Below are 23,959 nucleotides of genomic sequence, written 5' to 3' on the forward strand. Positions count from 1 at the left end.
TAGTATTTCTGTGCTTGCTTCATCTTTAAACCTCTTTTCAGGTTGTTGCTTAGGAGAGATAGTCATGTTCCCCTGAGGATGAACCTTGATAACTTTTCTGATTAACTGACTAGACGTCTAGCGCCACCATCAGGTCAAAGTTTGAACAAGTCTCAGCATTGATTTTAAAGCTTCTAAGATGAACTGAAATGGTCAATAATGTAAAAATAAACCTTGTGTGTAGACGACTGTCTGCTTAACACCATTGAGAATGGATTTGGGCCAATATAATCCCCAAAATCTGCTCGAAATAAGTTTAATCAAATCCATTGGCTCAGTTTATATTCTACTGGGTATGTTTTATTTAAAGGAATAAAAACGACTCACTCAAACCTGTGAAGTATTGAAATAACTTTATTAAATACAGAATACTAATTATGATAGGATTGAGACTAACTTTCCAAACAAACAGTAGTAAGGTCATTCATTGATTTTCAGAACACCACAGCTGGCTTCACATGTTCTCTGGATTTCTTCTGCGTACACAACTTGAAAAAACCTATAATTATTTTTTTTAACCACTTAGTTGATTTCATGAATAATGATGATAATGATAATAATGATGATGATATACAGCATGAAAATAAATTCAGATGTTATTTCACAGTTCTTCCAATGACAGCTTGAAACCACATTAACAGCTACAGTCGTAAAAAGAGAACATGGATGATTATCTGAATAATGGTATCATTATTAACTGATGAAGCCCAGGTTTCAACACACGTCAGCTGAAGAAGAATTTAAGAGTTTTAGTGAAAAAAATTATGTTTTTATGCTTTCTGAGGCATCAAGGGACCAAGCAAGTTGGAAGAACATAATGGCCATTTTGCACCAAGAATGTCTCCCTTCTTAAATATCCACTCCCCATTGATGAGAGTCCAATCGAGTTAGTGTTCAAGGGTCATAATTTCACCAAGTTCCACAATCTTCCTAAATTTCCCAGAGTGCCTTCTAACGACCACCAAAGCAAGGATGAGACAGACATGGGTTTGCTTTTCATTACAGTAATACCCCCTAAAAAAACATCCAAATCTTTGTGGTTGCAATCATGTCTGCTGAGGCCACACTTGGTAGAAACATTTCTTAATCTTTACTTCCAACAAATTGCCTTCTCTTCACGTGATTGTTCAAATTTGGTTCCAGAAAATAGAGGATTTACCGTAAAAAAAAAAAAAAAAGCTTTTGCCTGTTCTGCTCAGAGTCTGGCCTCAAAACATGAAACAATAACATTCAAATGCATCCGCTGAAGTCGCTGTAAAGTACGAGTCACGGGGTCACTTTTTTCTTGTGAATAAGAAACATACCAACAAATCACAAAGTGTCACTTTACAATCGTGTTCAAATGTTTTTAAGAAGATTTTTTTTTTTGTCCCTCCAGGGTGAAGGAGTTTACCCTGAGATGACATGACACATCCAATAATCACAGGAGAAAGGAAGGGGCGGGGTTTAAAAGCAGGAAATAGCACATACATAAATCATCATTTATTGGGTACACGTTGACAGTGCTCACGCTGATTTGAACTCTGCTGGATTTAGTTTGAGTAAAAGGAGAAGAGCAAAGAGGATTACAGGTAGTTCTATTTTTTGCAGGATTTAACGCAGAACAAACCACCAACAAGTGCAGAACTATAGTTAGACACTTGCAGTGTTTGAGCAAGTGAAGAGTGCACTGTGTAGCATGAATAACATGACTCGTCTTAAGGCTGGTACAAAATGTTGGAAGTCAAAGCTGCTACATGTGAGAAGTCGATTTGAGTTTGAAGGAGGGAACGTGGGGAAACCGAGGGTTTTTTTTTGTATACAGTATGATGTGGTGGACGTTTGATGTGTGCAAAAGGAAGGAAGAGAAGTGCTTCACTGTGTACAAAGAGCCTGAAGCAACTCTGAATTTTAGAGGGAGGAAGCATCATAAATACACCACTCCCTACAGCTGCATCCTCCTCAATAACATGAAAAAAAAAGAGACTTGGACAGAGGAGAGAAAATACAAAAACTCCACATGTATTTTGCAAACCTTTTCACAAACTCCATATGGAGTTGAAGTGATAAGATATAGAAACTCTCAGAGATTTTGAAGGTTGCGTAAAGAAATTAAATTTCAAATTGAACATGTAGCAGCTTTAAAAACCCAAGTGCATGTCGGGCGAGTGGAAAGCGTTCATGGTGACTCCTCGTCCCCGTCTTGAAGAGACAGCTACAGGTCTCTCCCCTGATAACTTTACAGAAGGCACTAATTGTGTAGACATCCAATAAAAACAAGAAGTCAGGGGATTTAACTGAAATCTCTTAAATCAGTTACATTATTCGATCCAATGTCCTTAAGAGTTTAGAGACAGGTGTTTGGATCTGACCCTCATGTTGAGTGGAATCAGACTGGGAGGATTAGAAGCATTCACATGAAGGTTAACTGTTCAGTCAAAATGGGAAAAAAAATCCTGAAAAATGAAAGAGAAAAACATTCAACCCGTGTTTTACTTTGATGACACAGTCCGTACTTTTCAGGACTCTTTTTTTTTTTAAGCTTCTGGTTCTATTTACAAAACGCACATTATGGATCATCATGGGACAAGCTGTTGGATTTAAAACGGAGTCGTGTTTCTCACTGAGATCGTGTTTTCATTTAAGCTTCGGCTGTTACAGGAATAGTTCCAATATTTTAGGAAAAGCGCTTATTTCATTGATGTCATGTTGCTTTTTAGAGTGTCTCCTACAGTCTCCAGTACCCTTAACCTATTTTTCATTTCAACATCACATGTATGTTACCTTGTTACTGGAGTGTCAGCTGCATAATGCTTCACGTGTCACCATTAAAAAGTGATTATTTTACTTATAAACATCGGTTATTATGCAGTCAACACTTGCTAATGAGGCTTTTTTTGTATTCCTGTTCCTAAAAATATTGAATTCTTCCCTGTTAGTACATAACAGTACATAATATATATTGTTTTAGTTACTTTAATCGCCATAGCAACAGGTGATAATAGTTAAAGCATTGATATTTATCGTACACTTCTAACTTTGTATCTTGTGATTTCAAACTGTTGCAAACCCCCAGTGTGTGGGGGCGTTTCAAAGCTATCTGTTCCCGTCTTTCTGCAGAAGCCAATAAGTGCATTCCCTTAAAAATGAGCAACCATTCCTTTAAAAGTTACACCCTGTAATGAGGCGTGCCTGCTGTAATTATGGGTTTAACCGCAGCGACAAGATGCCGTTCTTATGACTTCAGGAGGTGTTTCTGATACACGGGAGCTGCTGAGACTTTCACTCGTCAGGTAGTGACATCAGGTTGGTTGTTTTTTTTTAGACAAACGACGGGGGAGAAAACAGTCACTAAACCTTGTGTCAGTCAGCTGTGGATATTTAAGACGTCTAAACGCTCAGGTATCTGCCACTCCTTAAAGGAGCAGAGAAAACATGTTTACATCAGAGTGTGAAAACGACTGGTCTGGACATTCTTCAACACATCAGGTGTCGTGATGTGCCGTACCTTTAAGAGTAAGATGTACAAACATTCACCAGCAGATGATCGCACCTAAAGCCAATAACATTTTTTGAGTGTCTTTGGTTCGTCTTTTACAAGCACACAAATATACAGTGGACAGGCTACTGGAACCCTCCACTCCTTTTGAAAGTGGTGACGGGTGTTGAGATTTGTTCGAGTGATATGACAGCTGCTCGTGGCTCTGCAGGCTGCGCTACAGGTTCAAGTGAGACCTACATATATGCATTAAGAAGACTGTGCAGACCAGTCTTCTTTCTGTATAGCAGAAATAAGACGCTTTTTTTTCCCTTTTCTGCATGAAAGCCTAAATGAGGGCCTCTGTCCTCCTGCCAGAGCAAAAAAAAAAAACACTGCAAGAGGACCGTTCCCTTAAGGCTGCCTTTTTGTTACTATTAAAAAATAGAAGAGCTACCACAACCTTGTTAGTGACCAGCATTGTTTTTTTAAGATGAGTTTCAGGTAGTTCAAAAGCTTTTGGAAGGTTTAACTCCAGGCGTTTTTTAAACACTAATAGAAAAACAGCTACTGGTATTAGCCTGGTGTTGCTACAGGGCAATGCTACATGCAGCAGAGCATGTGTGGCTGGATGTATGTTCACTCTAAGAAGTAGAAAGTACCCTGTATTCAGTGGAAAGGTGCTACCATGTTTGTTTGTTTTTTGCAGCTCTGTGTTTGCACAGCTCGCAGCATTTGAAGGCCAGAGAGAGAGAGAGACCGAGGGTAAACAAGTTCCACCAAAACTGATTTGGTGTGAACAACGTGCCGACCGTCACAATCCAACTACAAGAGAACAAATCATATGATATTAGATGGTAGCAGCCAGTCGCAGTTTCTCAGGCAACTTCTATCTAACACGAGTATATTGAGAATAACATCTTGAAGCTGGTTATGAGGAAAATTGCTAAATAAGTCATTTTATCCTGAGCGTTTTCAATCTGTGTTTTCTATAAGGCTCCTGCTAGTTGGATATGTTGAAGTATAATGGTTTCTAAATACAACTTGAGCCAAATTTTTAAATGTGTATGTTCGGTCAGTTTTTTTGCACCTGGAAAATGGACGCTAGTTTTACGTGCACTTTATTCCTCCTTTCCAGCGATGTTACCACATTGTCCCAGATAAAATAAATGAGTGTACCATGTTATTATCTATACAAATAATGGACATTAGTACAAGAACAAGAGCCAAGTTGATGTATAATGCATCATCGGCTGGATAGAAACCATCTGTGTCTTCTACCAGTCAGACAACAAGCTCACAATCTGTGGCCTGGCATGCTGGACATGCAGGTTTTTTTGTTTCCAGCATTTGAACATTTTCACATTTTCAGCGTAAACATCTAACCTCACTGAAACGAGTTTAGAAAGTAGAGCAGTCGCTTCTCCTATCCAGCATTTTTTTTACGCTGTGAACGGGTGTAAAGACTTCTCCTCTTTCTCCAACTCCTTGATTTATGTCTATGAACACACACACACATACACACACACACACACACACACACACACACCGTCTTTATCCAACAGAATGTCCACAAAGTCCTTAGTCTCAAAGTACAGACGTCACATCCACTGTGTTCAATGTTTAAGTCCAAAGTGTTTGGGAGCTGTCGTTGCTGGATGATGACTGTACTTGGTAGAGTTGCAATACGAAAACATCCATAGAGAGTAACTGGAAAGTGAATAGTTTGTTATTTATATTATATAATAAATAATACAACTTTGTTCATAGATTATGTATATAAAAAAAAAAGTCCTGCCAAAAAAGGATGACTGGCTAGCAAAAATGCTTGATAGAGAAGCAGCAGCGTTGTTTAGAAAAAGATATCAAATACATATTGCCTTATTTATTTGAGTAAATGTCTCGGGGTACAATCCATCTCAAGTCCTCGAGTTTTTTCTTAAAGCACGGGGTCTCTCAGGGCTGCAGTCCGGTAGAGCTCCTGGTCATGCTGCAAAAAAAAAAAAAAACAGATTCTGCAGCACAAGCAGGAGTTTGTTTCACCTGAGGACGAGTTGGATTTAAGCTGTAGCTTTAATTGTATAATCTGTTATGGTACATAAATACCATAATCAGGTAGCGCTAACCAGGCAATTCCTTCTAAAACGAGTTTCCAGAGCGGTCGCTCAACTGTCCCTCCAACTTCACTCAGTCGTTATGCAAGTATGCATCAAAACCCGCCTCGCTCTGCAGAATCACCGAGCCTCAGATGGTCACGTGAAAGGAGTCCCAGCTGTCGTCTTTGCCGATGCTGATGCTGCTGCTGCCGTTCTTGGCCGTCGCCACGGACGACGTCAAGTCTCCGACCTCGCTGTCCGGCTGTTCCCCGGTGGGAGTGGCGCCAGGCTCGCCGTAATACTCGTCGTCCTCGTCGAAGTAGCCGTTCTCCATCATGCTGAGGCTGGAGGCGGCGCTCAGGTCCTGGCAGCTGCCCTTGTACTCCTGGATGGACTCGTGCAGCGACCACAGCTGGCACAGCAGAGACATGTCCTGCTGACGCAAGCCCACCTGGAAGAAGACGGTTTAAAAAAAAAAAAATCAAGATTACTACGGGATACTGGAGACTTTTCTTAATTTATGTCAGAATGTTCAGTGTTTGTTAATTTGGGACTGCTTGAGGGTCCATAAAGAAAAAAGAGGGAACATTGTCCATAAGAAACCTCAAGTCCAAGGTGAGGTCTTAATCTGCCTTGTCCTGTCGGTCCAAAACCCAACAATATTTAGTCAAATATCATAAAGAGAGACAGTGATGAAAACGTCCAGTTTCAGAGGCTGGCATTGAACATGAAGGGTGTCTCTGGATCAGTGGTAGATTGGGGGGTTTGATCCCCAGCTCCTGTGGCCCCCATGTCAAAGTGTCCTTGGACAACACACTTAACCTGAAAATGCTCCTGCTGCTGCAGCGTTTGAATGTGTAAGAATAGATTAGTTAATACTGATGGACACTTTACAAAGCAGCCTCTGCCATCAGTGTGTGAATGTGTGAATTTGACCTACACAAGCTCAAGCACATTTACCCAAGTCCAAATACTGAACAATACTTTTTCTAATGATCCATGAATCGACCAATCGTTGCAGCCCAACAAAAACATGCAGCAAACTGTTGGACTAGCAATGTTTCTCTAATTCCAAATGAATAAAGGTTGATCCCATATCTAAGGTTTTATCGATTATTGTTTCACAAAGGTGATAAGACTGATGACAAATCACTTCAGCTCTACAGTAAACTACAAAGCACAGAAGATAGATTTCCCTACATCAGGGCTGGTTAGTCAATTCATTGATTATTTTAAAGGAAGACAAATCATCAACAACTTTTCATGATGCATTTTGATCATTATTCAAACACACTGTACATCATTTTATCATTATTCGTACATTTAAATCAAGAATGAGAAACTTTCTAAACCAGTAGATGTCGCCCTTTAGCACCAGCATGAGACCAAAACAAACTGCTGTTTCCTCCGCTCTCCTCCAGCTACACATCTCCAACCCCCCTCCACTCGTTTGCATGAAGGAGTTTAGCACAAGCTGCGGACACAATTGTCCTGGACTCGAGCTGAAATCGCCTGTGGCCTGCATTGTTGTGTTAGCATGCTAATGTTAGCACACTTTGATTAGCTCGTAGGACCACATCGCATTGTATGTGACATCAAAATAAGCAGTGAGCATGTTATTCTTCCTTTCTCTGCTCCTTGACTGAAACAGATTTTAAATGCGAGGAGAGGAGTCGGCTATCCCGTCCATGTAAACACAGCTCCGACAACAACACAGCCAGCGGGACTCAAGCTTCTCATTTACACAGGATCCACTTTCTGCTGTTTTTATGTGAAAAATGTCACACATTCTTCCTTTAACATTTTGGGCATTTTTCCATTTTCAGTCAGACAAAACAATTTTCTACATATTTCAGTGTATAAATCTACCAATCAGCAAAACTGTAATACCTTTACAGAGTAATTAAAAAGGTTATGAAATGAATCCTAAAGCGTAATCCAAACCCCACTTTGTGGTATTACTCATTCCACACCAAAAGAAGTCAAAGGCGGGGTTAAAAGAGCATTTCTACTGCATAGCACTCAGCTGACAGTGCAGTTTGAACTCAGGGTCACTGCATTGTCTCTCAAACAAATTACAGTGGGCAGACATGCAAGTCACAGTCAGTTCAAACAGCTGAGAGCCAGCTCTGCGCTCCACAAACCGGGGAGCGGCTTACACTCTCAAATATAGGACACTGTCAACTTATTGAACATTGTGAACTTCAAACTCGCAGTATTACATTAACTGCAACAAAGCAGTAAGCCGTGGAGTAGCCTGGAATTTGCTGCAGGGAGGGAAAGGCCCATGAAGTAAAAATAGGATTTGGTAAAGCATGTCACAATATCCTTAAGTGGTAAAGTTTCTTCAACAGCTTGACCTTTTCAGCCAAACAACTGGATGAGAGGAGACAGGCCATTGTTAGGCAGACGAGTTTACCTTGATAATGATTGAAAACGACTCTGGCTCTGGTTATGAGAATCCCTGCTGCTGGCGAGGGAGTGCACAGGGTGTAGTGGATTTAGTGTTTCACTCTGTTAACTTCTCAGTGAATGTAACGGGATGTATTAGTCCACCTAACCCTAACCCCCCCCCCCCTCAGCTAAAAGGTATTAAATTCAGCTTAGAATAAAAGTCAGTACAAGCCTAATACCTTAATTTGTGTCATCCAAAGCAAAGCTGCTCCTGATCCTGCTTTCTCTTGAGTAAAGGTATTTTAAAGCCAATGCCAGACTCCATTTTCACAAAAATCGGGTTTTATCTTCAAATGATTCAAAGAGACTTAGTGCAACAGGCAGCTTTATAAGCGATTACAAGTCAGGAATTTAAAGTCTTCCCAATCCTCAGGACATGAATATCTTTAGTTAACTTAACAGAGCTGATAAAAATGGGAACATAGTATTATTTCTTGGGAAGAGGATTAGGACAACGCATGAGAAATAAATAACGAGATAAGGAAGAATTTCAAGTCATTATGCACTTGGAGAAAAAGTCGAAACGTGGTGAATAAAATTGAAATACCATTTTGAAAATTAAGTCGAAAATTGCACAAAATAGAATTTTAACTTAAATCTCAAGATTTCGATTTTATTCTCAACTTTTTTATCTACATTATATTTCAACTTTATTCTCATGTTTTGACTTTATCAATAGTTTGCCTTTTTTTCCAACATTTATACATTATTCTCTAAAATTGTATAGACATTTTTATCTCGACTTATCTACTTTTTTCTACATTTCAGCTTTTTTTCCAAAAGTCCATGATGGAAAAAAAAAAAAATCCTCCTTTCATTATTTATTTCTCATGTCTGGCCCTAATCCTCTTCCGTACGAAATAGCGACCTGAAGGACTAAAAGTTGATATTTTATCTATAAGATGTCTTAGAAAGTTAATTGTTTGTATGCCGAATCCATCAAAATGGTCTAAAATTGTTGAAAAACTTGAATTTGAGGGCTTAGCGATGTGTTAGTTTGCTTAAAAGCCAAGAAACATCAAACTCCCACATTTTCACGGGGGGATCCGGTTGGATACGAGCGCACAGCGGGTCCGGATTAAACCAGCGGCGGAAATCGAAGCACTTTCTTCCCGTCAAATTAAACCAACACTCCCTGAAATACTTGCCATCTCCTTCCGCAGCAGAGCCAGGGCAGCGTCGAGGTTGGCCGGCTTGTTGGCCAGGAGGTTGTCGGTGTTATTCCTGCCTCGGCTCAGGTCGTCCTGGATCATGGTTTTCTTCACGTACATCCGCTCCATGTCTCTCCAGGAGCCGCCGCTTGAGTTCAGCAAGCCGCTCAGGCTCTTCGGCAGCGGGGGCAGCCCCTCGATGCAGGCCATTCCTCCCAGGGAACCGTTCGCTGACTTACCGTTCATCGTCCCGTGAGTTACAAATCAAACCGCTTCTGGTGTTCAGACTAAATGTGAGAGTTTTAGTCTCTTAATTCCTCCGACGCTCGGAATAAACAGTTGTCTCCCGGACTGAACGACCAGAGCAACAGCCAGCCGAGGTTTTCTCTGCCCAGGGCGGCCAGCAGCGACGCCACGTCAAGTCATCCGGATGTCAGTTGTTACATTTCCGGTGATATTATCAAAATAAAACATAATAGGCAACATACTTAGTACGTTTGCCCCATTTCAAAATATAAACCTAAATTAGTCTAATTTAAATTATAATTCAATAAATTATCCCACTCTTTGACCTCAACAAATCTGCATTATCCAACATATGGCATTCAAAATTATATGGTTGTAAAAATAAAAAATAAAAATAAAAATATATATATACACTTTTTATTTTTATTTTTTATATTCAGGTCTAATTACAGTTTTTTTCCTCAACTGTTTATAGGTTCTTGCTTTAGATAGGTTCTTGGTTTAAATTTCACATATATTTTTATCCCTGCACGGGTTATGTACATTTCTTGTATAAATCTATTTTTAATTGCACAGTTTAAGTTTGTTTCATCTAGGGGTATTCTTTAAATCTTTTTTTCAGGTTAATATATATGTATGGGAGGGGGGGCGTCGGTTTTGCGGTTTAATTTGTAACAAAAGTTTCATGTCATGCACGTCTTTGTAACCTGCTACTGGACGTTTTGAATTTCCCTCTGGATCAATAAAGTATCTATCTATCTATCTATCTATCTACTTCCAAAAATAGGACAATATTAAGGCTTATTTTAGAGATACACATTATAATCTGTCCAATTCTAAGATTTAATTGTCTATTTATTTTTTAAATTAGATTACTAAATTCATTATATAGTCTATTTCCCAAATAGTTGGCCACATTGCCTACTTGACGATTTAGTCAAAAATTATAGCGTAGCAAAATGAAAATGTATAGCTTAAAGAGATATGTAGAATGAAATGTTGACATAATGTTGGAGTTAAACAAATCAAAATAGGCTACAATTCATTCACAACTACGCAGATATACCTTTTTTTGTCATGGTGAAAAAATGTCAAGGCAGACAACCACTGGGCCTTAATCTGGTCCTGCTTAGGTGTATTTATATTAAATAGGCCTGTGTATGAACTTTATAGGGATGTGATATGAGCCCCTTGTCATATCCTTTAAAAACCAATAGATCAAGCTTAAGAAATATTCTCTTTACAGTCCACAGTTCAGTCTGCCATGCCATAAAAATCCCACAGCTTTAATTTGAAATACCAGCTTCAGGTCTTATCATGACTAGTTTTTGTGAGCTTGATTATATTTGATCGTGGCTCAGTAGTTAAATCCGCTTCCTGTCCTTTTAACACAGTGGCTGCTATGGCTGGGCGTCTCCTTGCCAAGTAAAGAGATAGCCAATGTATTCCCCCCACCATTTTCAAATGTTTTAATTTCATCAGTATAAAAAGTTAGATGAACACAAACTAGACGTATAAGAAATACATCTAACTCATTTTAACTAGAAAGACAATAAGATTGAGTTCAATTAATAGGAAACTTGACACATATAAGTCCTAAAATGTCCAAAGACTTCCACTGAAAAATATGTTTTTATAAATATTCATAAACACAAAAGGTTCAAATGTACAGAGGGACTAGTTTCTGTTTACTGAAGTAAATTAGAAAGCAATAAAATGTCTATTCATGTCGGGTTAGATTATCTGTTATAGAAACATTGATTATTGAACGTTTATGTTATCTGTCAATAGTTTTTGGCATGAAGCTTATATTTTTTAATAGAAGATTGTGTTCATTTCAGTACTTAGATACAATAATAGGCTACACATTGATGGATTTCCCCAATCACAGTGAACACAGAGAGGGGATGAGGACACAATGAGGAGTGTGTGTGTTTGCAAGACAATAGTTTGAGCATAAAGGACAGATGGTGGGCTTCACTTCCAGCCCCCCCAGCCTGAAGTCCCGTCACAACAATAACACAACAATAACCTTGAAACCAAGACACAAAAGCAGCACACACTCCTCGGCAAAAGAGCAGCATGTGCTATACCACACACACACACAGACACACACACACACACACACACACAGACACACACACACACACACACACACACACACACACACACACACACACACCGGAGTAGCCTGATACTCTGATACTCAGATGTAAAAAGGCCTACGGGGTCTCAATCTTCATAATAAACATAAAAAAACTTTATTTTAGCATCCTGCTTTTAACAACCATTTCTAATGACTGAATGAGGTTTTGATTATATTTGTTTTCAAAATCAAAATAAATCAAAATGTTTCTGTATAGGCTAGCTGCCATATTAGCCTAACCTATGGGTTCTTTAGCATTTTGTGTAATATAGACTAGCCTGTGTATTTTATCTTTCCCTCTCTCTCTTCTTTAGAGTGAGAGTAGTTTGTACTCATTTCTTTTCTTGACACAACTTGACACTAAAAATGGGAAAATATTATGCTAGTAAGCTAATGCTACTAAGAAGCTTTTGTAGTAAGCAAGATAACTCTCTTTAAAGAATATAACACTCTTAAATTAATGTCAAATATCAAGGATTACATAAACAAAAGTCATACTACAACAAAGGGAAGGGAATGCACTTTACAAATATATTGTTTGTAATTGTAAGAAAGAGGAATTAGCCGTAGCTAGTATAGCTAACTCTCTTACCGATTGTAAGAGAAGAATTAGCGTAAATGTCTCCTGCGTAAGCTTGCTAGCTCAAATGTGTTTTTCCTTTTATTAACTCACCCCACAGGATACTGCATAACAGTAAAGGCCAACTTTGATTGGAATCAGTTTAGAATTGATGACTCAAATACCTTAACCTAGGCTAGTGCTAGCAAAACGGCCAAAACGGCAAATCTGTGTGTTAGCTACCAGTATTTTAAGTTCGCGACACTAAAGCTAAACACTTTTACTTCTTTTTCTATGCCATTTTGAGTCCCAATTTTGTTTGTTTTTCTACTTAAAAGTTAGGCATATATGCTGTAAAATTGGTATTTGACTGTTTTAGTATCGTGTTATCACCTAACACGGTATATTTGCCCTTGAAAGCACCACATCCCCTCTCTTCAAAGTAATCCAGCTCTTAAAAGAATTAGCCAGCAGCTGAGCGTCCACAGCTGCACGATTTAGAGGCACTGATGAAGGAAAATCTCGTATGTTCAGGATATTTATGAGCAGAAGGTCCCCTAAGCTTTCATCATCACGCCATGGTCATCACAATCATCGCCATCATCAGCACTGCCTCCTGAGATCAAAGGATTAGGCGTATGATGGCACCCCCTGGGGATACATGTAACCCCAGCATGCTGGTGTTAATCTGCCTTACTAAAAAGCACAATGACTTTGCGCCACTTAGCGTAGGCCGGCTAATAATGATGTAAAGATATCCGCTTATGTCTCAGCTGGAAAGCGATATCTTTCCGAAGGCAAAGATGAAATCACAGTAATTACACGAGTAGATTCACAAAGATGTCTCGCATCATACCTTCTCTGATGCTTATGTTGTATTTTGTCTGCATTCGTTTGAGCACAATTCTTATTTCACTGTAATTCTTCTTCTGAATTGTCTATTTACATCTGTTATTAAGCCTTGTTTTAGGTACATTGAACACATGTTTGTGTTTACACAGTATAGATGATCGTCAATTGATTATCTGTCAATGGAAAATGAAAAAAAAAAAAGAGTTTTTAAGTCATTTATTAGGAAAACTGCTCACGAGTTGCAGGGACTCCAGCTTCTCCAATGTGAGCATCTGCTGATTTTCTGTTTTACGGTATGTTACTGTAAATGGAACATCTTTGGGTTTTAACACCAAACAAACAATTTGAAGACGTCATCTTGTAAAATGCTCTTTAAATTAAACTACTTGGCATTGCTTTAAAACCTCAAAATGAATACACTGACAACATTGGCATTGGGGATGTATTTAAAAATATTAAAGATTCAGAACCCCCTCCATTAATCACATCACTCCTGTCCTTCAGCAGCTTCATTGGCTCCCACTTAAACACCGCTTTGACTTCAAGATTCTGCTCCTCACCTTTAAGGCCGTCCATAACCTCACTTCTCTGTTTCTCTCTGAACTCCTGCACGCGCACTCTCAGGTCTTCTTCTTCCATTCATCTCACTCCACCGCCCTCACGCCTGTCCACCATGGTGTCCAGAGCCTTCACCCTGGAACTCCCTCCCACCAAACATCAGTAACATTTACTCTCTCTCCATTTTCAAATCTCATCTCAAAACACATCTTTTTAAACTGGCATATTCTGCTTGATCATTATCCACCTTGTCTCATAAATCCTCTACACACAATGATTTCATACATTGGAAATTTTCCGTTTTAATGTTAATTTGATCTCTGTATTGTTCCTTTGTTGTTTGTATCTCTGCTTTGTAACGTGACCTTGAGTGTTTTGAAAGGCGCCTTTAAATAAAATGTATCATTACTGTTAGTGAAGGATTTACATGTCTACAAAAGTTGCAGCTTCAAAGGTAAAATATGTGTTTGTGCTTCACCGTTCAAGATATTTACCACCATGCATGAACTATCAGTCTCAGTATTTACCATAATAAATAAGTCATTTTTGTTTTTTCCAGCCAACTCTAAATCATGGATGAGACCAAAGAAGTCTTATGAACATGTCTGGGAAGAAACAACAACTACAGTTTGAGACGACTATGATTGTGAGAAAGAGGAAAAGCAAGCATTTATTTTGTATTAAAAGATTAAAATCGAGGCACATGTACAGTTTAACAAAATGAATAAGGTACTGATTAGACTGTAGTCTGCTGACCCTGTTGTGTGTGGTACGTTAATCACACCATGTATGGCCAATTTCTTTTTTGTTATTTTACAATTTCAGAAGAACAGAAATGAAGTACACAGAAACGTAATATATTGACCTTTTGTTTTTAAATGTGTTCTTACAGAGATTTGTTCTATAGGAAAGAACCGCCCCCAAAAAAATGTCAGCCCTATTGCAGCTCATCCAGCTAAACATAACATTGAACTTGAAGCTCGTCTGGGATGCATCACTGTCAGAGAGAGACAAAAGGAGTGAAAAGAAGGCGGGAGGGAGTGTATGTGTGTGTGTGTGTGTGTTTGGAGGAGGTCAGCTCCCTTTAGTGTTATTCTATAGTGTTAGTGTGCAGCAGGTCAGGGAAGAGGCGTGGCCGCTTAGAACAGCTGCTGTCAGTGACACGAGTATTTCCTCCTCTGAGGGGTCGAGCATGACGTTATGGTCATTGTGGTGACAACAGCTGTATGCTTCATAGTGTCAAATCATCAAAAAAAATAAAAATAAGTGGAAGCTATGTAGTTAAGTTATGGAAGTGGTGCACAAGGGTTCAACAGCGACAGATATGTTTCGAGCATTTGTTTGCTCAGTCGCCAAAGGACGGGAAAATAGCATCTTCCTCCAGCCTTCCTTCCTTATTTCTGCAGGAAACAGAGTTATTTCCGTGGGAATCGTTGTGACTATTTGGTCACATTTTCTTGCCCTATACATTTTTCACTCCTGAGTGCAATAACAAGTGGTGGAAAGTAACAGAATGAGTACATTACCTCAAATATATTTTTTTTACCTTAGTTAAACTCTGAGGTACTTTTATTTCACTTCTAATCTGCAACATTTCAGAGTGAAATATTCTACTCTCACCACCACAACACATTTTATTTGACGGCTTCATGTATATTTCAGTTGAAGATTTAAGCCAGTGGGCAACATTTTTTCCTTCCTGTGACCCCTGTACATTTCAGGATTGTAGGAGTTTTTAGCAGAGTCACAAGAGAATGATTTTGTCACAGTTTGAAAGTATTGAACCCATTTGCAAATAATATATTTTTTTATTTGGACAAAAAGGCTTCCAAAAGTCCAAGGTACAACGAAGTCCAACTTAATGTTTTACTTAAAATGTCTTTCTTCCTGCATCTCCCTCTATCCCATCTTTCAAGCCCAACTCAGTTTCGGCAGACGGCTGTTCATCATGAGTCTGGTTCTGCTCTCACAATAAAGTTACACTAAAGTCATTTTCAGTTAGCCACGGATTATAGATTTAATTTTCATCTAAAATACATGTTGTCGGTACAAAACATGTGACAGAAGCAAGAAACTGAACAAAATGTTTTGCTCTCTGGCCCTTTATGATGCAATCTTACCAGATTTTTTATGAAGTTTTGTGAAACATTGTGTCCCTTAAAGAATAATATTTGATATTTTTGATGTTGTAAACTGTTAAATCCCAGCCCAGACGTCTTACATACGACTTTGTTATTTATTGAAACACTCCAGATTGTGAAAAAGTATTTCATCTTTTCATTTTGGTGCCTCAAACATCAGGTAAAACCTGAGCTTTTCTCCCCAGATGTACTATTCACTTCAAAGGCAGATGCACGAGCAGCCAGATGGTATGGAACATGTGCAGCAGCAGCAGCAGCAGCAGACTGTGGTGAATTGAAGTGGGATGGGTGTTTTGTTGTTCCCTCTGGTCTGCGCTGCAGAGTCAGGAGGGGTGTGGTCCTGACCAGCAGCTGGCCTCACCCTGCCTGACCTCTGCCCTCCCCCTCTTTAAGCTCAACCACCAGCTCTGAAACACCCACTTTGTGTCTGCCTTTTCCGCTCCCATATCACCATTACAGCTCTATTCATGACGGGTGAAGAACTTTCATGACTCTACTTGATGAGACCAGATGGATAAAGCTGCTTGAGGCAACATTGATCTCATATTTTAACAAACGTCCTCATATCCAAATCACAAACACAAACTGAATCTGCAAAACCAACAGCTCCTGCTGATGGTGATCTACTTTGTGGAGCAATATAGCTAAAAATGTGTCTGAAGAAGGCCACTAAGAGACAAAGTGGGCTCCTTACTGTGACATGTCAAAAACTTGCTGAAGTCCAGACGTGTTTAAACTGTTAATTAAAAAAGATAGATAAAATAATACTGATTAAAAAGAGAAACATGACGGTGACTATAGAGTAAAACAGAAAATATACAAGCCCTATCATCTGTGTCCGAGTCACACCACACAGCTTAACACTCCCTTTCCTCTTTCTTTTGTCATGGGGCCCCATTAGGGAGCTTCCCTACTGTCATTGCAAACTTTTCACATTTTAAGCCACTGATGTGTTTGTGTCATCCTTTGCAGAGGCGCTGCTTGTCTTCAGGCAAGGCAGGCGACTGCTTGGGGCCCCGGACCAGTAGGGGACCCATGAGGGCTCAAAAATGTAACCCAAAATGTGCAAATTTTTGCAATGACAGTAGAGAACCTCCCTAAGTGGGCACAATCTGCCAGCACTCACTCTCAATGCCCTGCTAAGTGTTGCAGCATGATCGCTGTGAAAACCAAAGTTTGTCGATGAAGGGCAACAAAGAAAAGAAGAATTATACGTCTACAGGAGAGGAAAAAAAGACACAGGAAAAAATGAGGAAGAGGAGGAAGTAAAAGCTGGCAGACATAATGGTGATGAACGCTGGTTGTTAGGGGCGCCCGATTGATTTTTGCCTAGGGCCCCAACAGACTGTAGAATCACCAATGATCCCTTGGGGCCCCCCGAGCATTTGCCTGCTGTGACTGTTGCCAAGCAGGGCCTCTGCGAATTTTAATAAAACTGAATAATAATAAACAGGTGAATAATAAAGGTTATGGCTCCTACATTCATTCTGATATGATATTTATTCGATTGGAAAGATTGTTATAAAATTTGGTTTTAGAGATCTAAGGTCCATCGAGAACATATTTGGAGATATTTTGACAATCCTTTAGCAGCACTGTCATATTTCATGTACTTGCTTTCACGTTTGTAAGTGCTGGACCATCTCAACAACTGGATGAAAATAATAAAAATGTATATGACAACATCCGCAAAGAGATGAATCGTCTCACTTTGTCCACAGGGGGCGCCAAAATCAACATGACACCATAGTTCCCCAGAGGAGCTTTAACTGTTGTGGTAATTATTTAAAGACTTCTTCAATTTTTCTCGATAGATACTAGCAAGAAAGATGCTCCGTCAAAATAAAATCGGTCAAAACTTTTATTCAACAATAAAAAGTTAAACATATTTAGAAATGTCCTTTAAAACAAACTCGACATATAAAAGTTGAACATACAGAAATAAAACTGTCATGTTGTAGCAGCACATATGACATTTTGTAATCACAGTCCCTTCAAAGTAAAAAAGCTTCCTTAATTGTTCTTGACCATATCTGATAGAAGAAGCTCAACATCAGAACATGATTGCTTCAGAAAAGGCAAAATCAGATACTTCAGTCCTGCCTCACACTGCAGACGGGTGCAGTATAAACGGGAAGACGTGCAGAAAATAAACAGCCTGCTAAAGTGTAACCCGACTCCTGCAGATCAGCAGAGGTCAGTCAGCGTCTCCTGCTGTCTGAAGGGCAGCGGATGCAGATTAGAGGTGGAGGAGGCATCACACACTGCAGGAACCAAAAATAAGCTGACTGCTAACACAGCAGCTTCTGGGTTCAAGAATCATTATTTAGTCTGCTTTGACATCACACCATTCAACTCTCATTAACTGCTAACCTGAAACACTGCTAGTAAGACTTTCAGCGAGTGTGAAACTAAACTTCAGATGATTCAATTTCTGACAGAATAAAATGGAACTGTGTTTGTTTTAGCTGATGAATTGAATCTGTATGAAAGTAAAAGTCTATGAATATACATCGTCTGTTAAACTCTGCTGTCGTCTGAGAATAATGTGTCAGGCACTCCTGAGGAAAATAATTCTCACTCTTGCAGCAAAACAATAACTCAAACCTGTAGTCCAACTCTCTAATGCTGTATTCACACATACACAAACATTCCTGAAAATGTAAAATTTTTTAAAACTGAGCTGCATGTGTGCACACAAACGGACTAATTTTTCACCCTGATTTTACCTGGACTTTTCCCTGCCGGCTCCCCGGGACATTTTCCACATGAAGTCAGAGTGAGCTGATGTGTGAACGCAGCAGGTAATATTTAGGAAAATTCACAGCTAGCAAGCGGGTGAGGTGTTAATAATTTATATAACGCAACCAGTGAGTGACTGGTGTGATCGTCGTACCAGAATAAAGCAGCTTCGTACTCTTTTCTGCTCCCCAGTTTGTTATTTTCCTCTCAACCCGTTCACACCATGAATCCATCTAATAACATGTAGCATTGATAACAAGTCAATAAATGTCATTATGACTGGATATCAAGTCAACATTGGGACTTCAGCATCAGTTTTGCGTCATTTCCTGCCTCCTGAGAAGCCTTCCTCCCGTCTGAGGGGGACATGTGGCTAAAAACTTTGGAAAATTTCAGGGGTGGGCTGTCTTAAAATTTGCAATTTTTTTTAGAAATGCATGTGTGAAAGCAGCTTAAAAGATCAGCTTCTTCACTCAATTTTCAAGATGTCAAACCGTAAAGGGAGTATTAGATCATCTTCAGATAAAAATCAGAAAAACCCAACACAGCAAGATTTCTTAAGTCTCTTTTTAGGCATTTTGGAAGTCGGTCTTATTGGAATGTCCTCTTTCCTGCACTAACCCGTCTCCTTGTTTAGGAGAGGCAGGAATCAAGATGTGCGTTGATCTTTGACTCCTGCACCTTTGCTTGGCACACAGGACAGCTGACCATCAATGCAGGGGAGGAGGAGGATGATGAAGAAGAAGCAGCAGAAGAGGAGGAGGAGGAGGAGGAGGAGGAGGTGGGAGCAGTGGCAGTTCTTTGCTGCATTGCGGGGGAATTTGTCTTCACCGACTCCCTCGACGCCGCTGAGTCGCTGCCTAACGTCTTCTGGAAGAAGTCGAAGATGCTGGCTGAGCTGCTGCGCTCGTCCCACGGCCTCTTCCTCGAGACAGACCCTGATGCGCTCTCACTGTTAGAATGATTGAAGTACTTGGACTGTGTCGGTTTCACAGGGCTGCCTTTAGTTCCTGATGAGGAAAACGTAGAACTGCCGGGTTTACTGGGACTAGGTTTGGATGTTTTTGGAGAGGAAGCTGAGTTGTTACTTTGTTGTTTAGAAAAGAAGGAAGAAGCAGAGGTAGCACCCGTTGAATTGTTCGGTGAATCTTTTTTAGTTTCTGTGTTTGAGTTAGAGGTTTGACTTAGTGACTTCCTGAAGTTTGTGCGGTTAAAGAGGTCTTCAATTGATTTTTGTTTGATTTGATTTGCTTCTTGGCTGCTGCTGCCGCCGCCTTGAGCTCTGGAGATTCTCACTGGAGAGCCATTAATGTTGACAAAAGCCCGCGTGTTACTGACAGACCTCTTCACAGGGGGCTTCTGCCATGTGGAGGCACCCGGTCTGACGGAGGTAAAGGTGTTGGAGAGTCCTGGGGAGATTTTAGCTGGAGGTGAAGGCGTGAGGAGTTTCTTTGGAGAGAAGACGGGCACTGGTGGTTTTGAAGACGTGGAGGTCTGTGACTGCCCTCCCAGTAGGAAACCTTTCCCGCTGAATGGGATAATGTTTCTGATGTCCTGTAATCCAGAACCTGAGAGGGAGAAAGGAACACATTCAGAGGCAGGAAGGCAGGCGGGCATACTTCATACTTTAAGATGTTCGACTGAGATAATTACTGTACTCAATACGTGGTGAAAGGATTCTCAAAAAATGAAACACAATATCCTCTTAGTTGTTTCACATTTCAGAAATCTGAAACTATTCACTTATTTTCTGATAGCCTGATAAACTGATTTATACCCAAGTGTAGAACTGACCTGTGGTGGTTTAGAGGAATCTACCATGCCTTGCCAAAATTCATCACAGGATAAAACCACAATGTTCTGTTTACACTTTTCAGCTTAGCCGTTTTCACATATACACTCCTGAAAATGTCTAGATCATTTCAAAACGACTGCTCCGGATATTCTCCTGACCTGGCTGTTCATATGAACCTCACAGTGGGAGACTATACCTGTCAGGTGGGGGGTGTGCGGGGGGGTCTCTTGAGGTAAGACGTGATGTAAAAAAAAAACAACAATGCGGAAGTAAGGGACGAAGCAACAGAGTCCGCTATATGACTCCGCTATATGGCTAATGAAAAAATTTGCCTTTGAATAAATGCTACGTGCAGTTCGACGCTGCTCGTGGAAATATCCTTTTTCAGGAGTTTTCTGCAAGTGTCATAAGTTAGCTATGTACGGGTAGAAGGAGAAAGGTGTTACATTTTTATATAGTAAAGCAAGGCGTGCAGTTTGCCCATTTTAGTGCAAAGCTAAGCATTCTGGAAGTTGAGTAGTGCCTATTTTTTTTAATTTAACATCCAAAAAGAAAGCAAATAAGAGTTTTGCAAAAGATCAATTTTACAAGTGAACCCAACTTTTTGTGGTTTATAACAGCTTTACATAAAAGAAAAAACAAATGATCACCTGCAGTCGTACTTGAAGGCTTTCCATTTCCTGGGCCCTTCTTCTCCAAAGACTTGCCGTCCTTTTTGCCATCCTTCTTTCCTTTTTTGCCGTATCCTTCGGGCTCCTTAACCTTGATGTAAGTCCCTCCACACGTCCTCCTGTGGTCCTCCCACCAGGGGTCCTGGGAGGAGGGAGCCCGGTTCATGGCCCTCTTTACGAAGCCGAAGTAGGGTTTGCGGTTCTGACAGGGCCCGTCGCATTTCCACCAGTGCTGCCGATACACATCGACCTCATCGTGGAAGCTGTGGTAGACCTGAGGAGGAAAGAGACGCGTTTCAGAATATGTTTTATATGCTGAAACAACAGAAGACAAAAAAGTGTAATAACAAATACACCCACAGAAATCTTTGTCCCTGTGGCGTCGTTGATCCGGTTCATGTGTTTGCAGAACTCAGGCCCATGACCGTCTCTGTCTCTGTTGTTCTGGGTCACAAACAGCAACGCGTGGATCATTTCATGAAGGAGAGTCTGCGGAAACAAGATAAATGAGCGGTTTCCCACTACAACATCATACAAGACACACAATTGCAGCTTGAGCTTTAGGGCAGATGGCAAAATGTCTATGGACTGAAATTCATAGGAAGAGTTGTTGTTATGCACAAGAGGAATTTTGGTCCTAATTACTTTCCCCCTATAAGTGCAATCTACTTTCTTTACTGCATGCAAATGACAAGATTTTAAGTGTTTTACTATAAGAGAAATATAAAGTGAGACTGGCTTACCTGCACAAGATCTTTTCTCGGTCTGAGCTTCAGCAGAGGCTCACTCAGTCTGATCGAACACAGCCCACCTCGGCCCTCGTAAGAACACACACCAGCACACCTGCAGGACAACAAACAAGAGGAACATGGGTCACTAAAGACAGGAGGCACACATCTGCTATAACCCTCATTGGAGAGGTTATGTACACACATGCTCACCGTGCGTAATGCCAAACCTCCAATGAACAAACTAAACCTAAGTTTTAATTCTCAAGTGAACTATTACTCAACTAGACAAACCAATAACCTCTACCTACCAATGTGTCGTACATCTCGAGGACTCAATAAGATACCGTGGAGTCAAATTATGGAACACGTATATTTATTTACTTGATGACTTTTTTGTCTTTTTCTAGATACAAGTTAAGACTCAGAAATACGTTGATGTCAGAAAGATTTGTAGTGAATAGTGAATTGTCCTGATTTTGTTATAGTGTCTACATACTGTATGCCCGGTTTTTCTCTATTTTTATGTTTTCAATGTTTGTATGTCATTTTATTTGTGATAGTAAATATTCTTACTTTGTTATTTTTACTGTATTTTATTTTAACTTTGTTTAATCTCTTAATGTTCAGGGTAATAGAAAAATATAAAACATCATTATGATAATGTTTATAACTATAGTCTGACTGTAATTAATAATTTATGAAAGCTTTTCATTTATTTATCTTTTTCCTTTTATTGTTTTGATTTGGTTAACTGACAACTGTTTTCTGTTTTGTGAAATCAGGTTACTTTGTTTGTTTTTGGTTTTTTACAGCTATTCTTGTTTTGATATACTGTATAAATGAAATGTTCAAAGGGTAGGCATAATAAGCCTCAGCTTCATCCTACACCTTTTCTGCCATTTTTATTTTTTTATCATTGTACTTGTATGTTCTATCCTTTGTGGTCATGGACCAAAATAAATATTTACTACTAATACTAATGTGAGGTTTTGAGATAAGCCCTCAAGGGTTTCTACCTCACCTGCACATGTGTTTTATTTTTAATTTTCTTTTTAATTTTCTGTTTGATTCTTCTTTCAAAAAATGTGCAAATAAACTAAACTAAACTAAAAATAAAACTAAACTAAAAATAAATAAATAAACAAAATAATAATAAAAAAAAAACTAAAATAAAATAAAACTAAACTAAAAATAAATAAACTAAAAAACTAAAAAAACTAAACTAAACTAAAATAAAAAAAACTAAACTAAACAAAACAAAAAAAACTAAACTAAACTAAAAAAAAACTAAACTAAACTAAACTAAACTAAAAAAAACCTAAACTAAACTAAAAAAACTAAACTAAACTAAAATAAAATAAACTAAACAAACAAAAAAATAAACTAAAAAAAATAAACTAAATTAAACTAAAAAATAAATAAACTAAACTAAACTAAAAAAAAACTAAACTAAACTAAACTAAACTAAAAAAAAACTAAACTAAACTAAAAAAACTAAACTAAAATAAAATAAAATAAACTAAACAAACAAAAAAATTAACTAAAAAAAATAAACTAAATTAAACTAAAAAATAAATAAACTAAACTAAACTAAAATAAATAAAAAAAAATCTCAAGACCATTTTTTTTAATTCAACAGTGTTGATTCAGTGTTTGTCAACATACTGAGCTTTTATAATCAGTGACTTACAGTGTCATTCTGGGGCTCCACTTCACCTCCACCCCGCAGAGTTTCCCCCAGAAGAACGTGTCATTAAACTCCAGGAACATGGCTCTAACATCGGGGCTGGGGTCCAGCGTCTCCCAGGTCTCATCCACGATGGACAGCGGCCTCTCGGGTCGAGCAGTCGGCTTCCAGTAGGGGACAACACCGCTGCTGCTGCTGCTGCCGCCTCCTCCACCTACAGATACCTCCACCTTTCGTTTCTTGCTGCTCTGCCCCCCCGAGTCCTCGAAGCTGTTTGGTGAAAACAACGACGTCTCGTATTCATTGTTAAACTGCTCCTGAAGCTGGATGGCGAGCAGCAAATCTCCGTCCATCACCAAAAGAGAAAGTAAAAATAATAAGATGAGCTAGCTGGATATGTAGCTCCGCTTTAACTGATCCAGGGCTTTTAAACTACAAGTGTCAGACTCACAGGCGACACAGAACAGACTTTCAATAACACAATTATTTAAAAAAACACAGATTCGTGTCATAGTTTCAGAGAAAACATTAAAATCTTCATGTCGGTTCCTAGCTGTTGGACCAAAGCTAGAGCTAACGGCTGTCGTGTCAACCCGGACATGCTAGAAATTAACAACATCCGGTGAGGTTTTCA

The 23,959-nt window shown here is 39.3% G+C and overlaps 2 protein-coding genes across 2 annotated transcripts; both read right to left on the bottom strand.

The window, feature by feature from the left end:
• Positions 1-375: 375 nt before the first annotated feature.
• On the bottom strand, positions 376-9,616 carry fam89a (family with sequence similarity 89 member A). The gene is made up of 2 exons (XM_065963714.1): positions 9,195-9,616; positions 376-6,043 (listed from the first exon to the last, which is right to left on the bottom strand). Exons 1-2 carry the CDS (start codon positions 9,441-9,443, stop codon positions 5,741-5,743), a joined length of 552 nt encoding a protein of 183 aa, XP_065819786.1. The 5' UTR covers positions 9,444-9,616; the 3' UTR covers positions 376-5,740.
• A 7,930-nt stretch (positions 9,617-17,546) lies between these two features.
• On the bottom strand, positions 17,547-23,933 carry sprtn (SprT-like N-terminal domain). The gene is made up of 5 exons (XM_020637040.3): positions 23,329-23,933; positions 21,651-21,750; positions 21,268-21,396; positions 20,887-21,181; positions 17,547-20,009 (listed from the first exon to the last, which is right to left on the bottom strand). Exons 1-5 carry the CDS (start codon positions 23,676-23,678, stop codon positions 19,075-19,077), a joined length of 1,809 nt encoding a protein of 602 aa, XP_020492696.2. The 5' UTR covers positions 23,679-23,933; the 3' UTR covers positions 17,547-19,074.
• Between the last annotated feature and the right edge of the window lie 26 nt (positions 23,934-23,959).

The sequence above is a fragment of the Labrus bergylta genome, chromosome 15 (genome assembly GCF_963930695.1).
Source record: "Labrus bergylta chromosome 15, fLabBer1.1, whole genome shotgun sequence".
Classification (NCBI taxonomy): domain Eukaryota; kingdom Metazoa; phylum Chordata; class Actinopteri; order Labriformes; family Labridae; genus Labrus; species Labrus bergylta.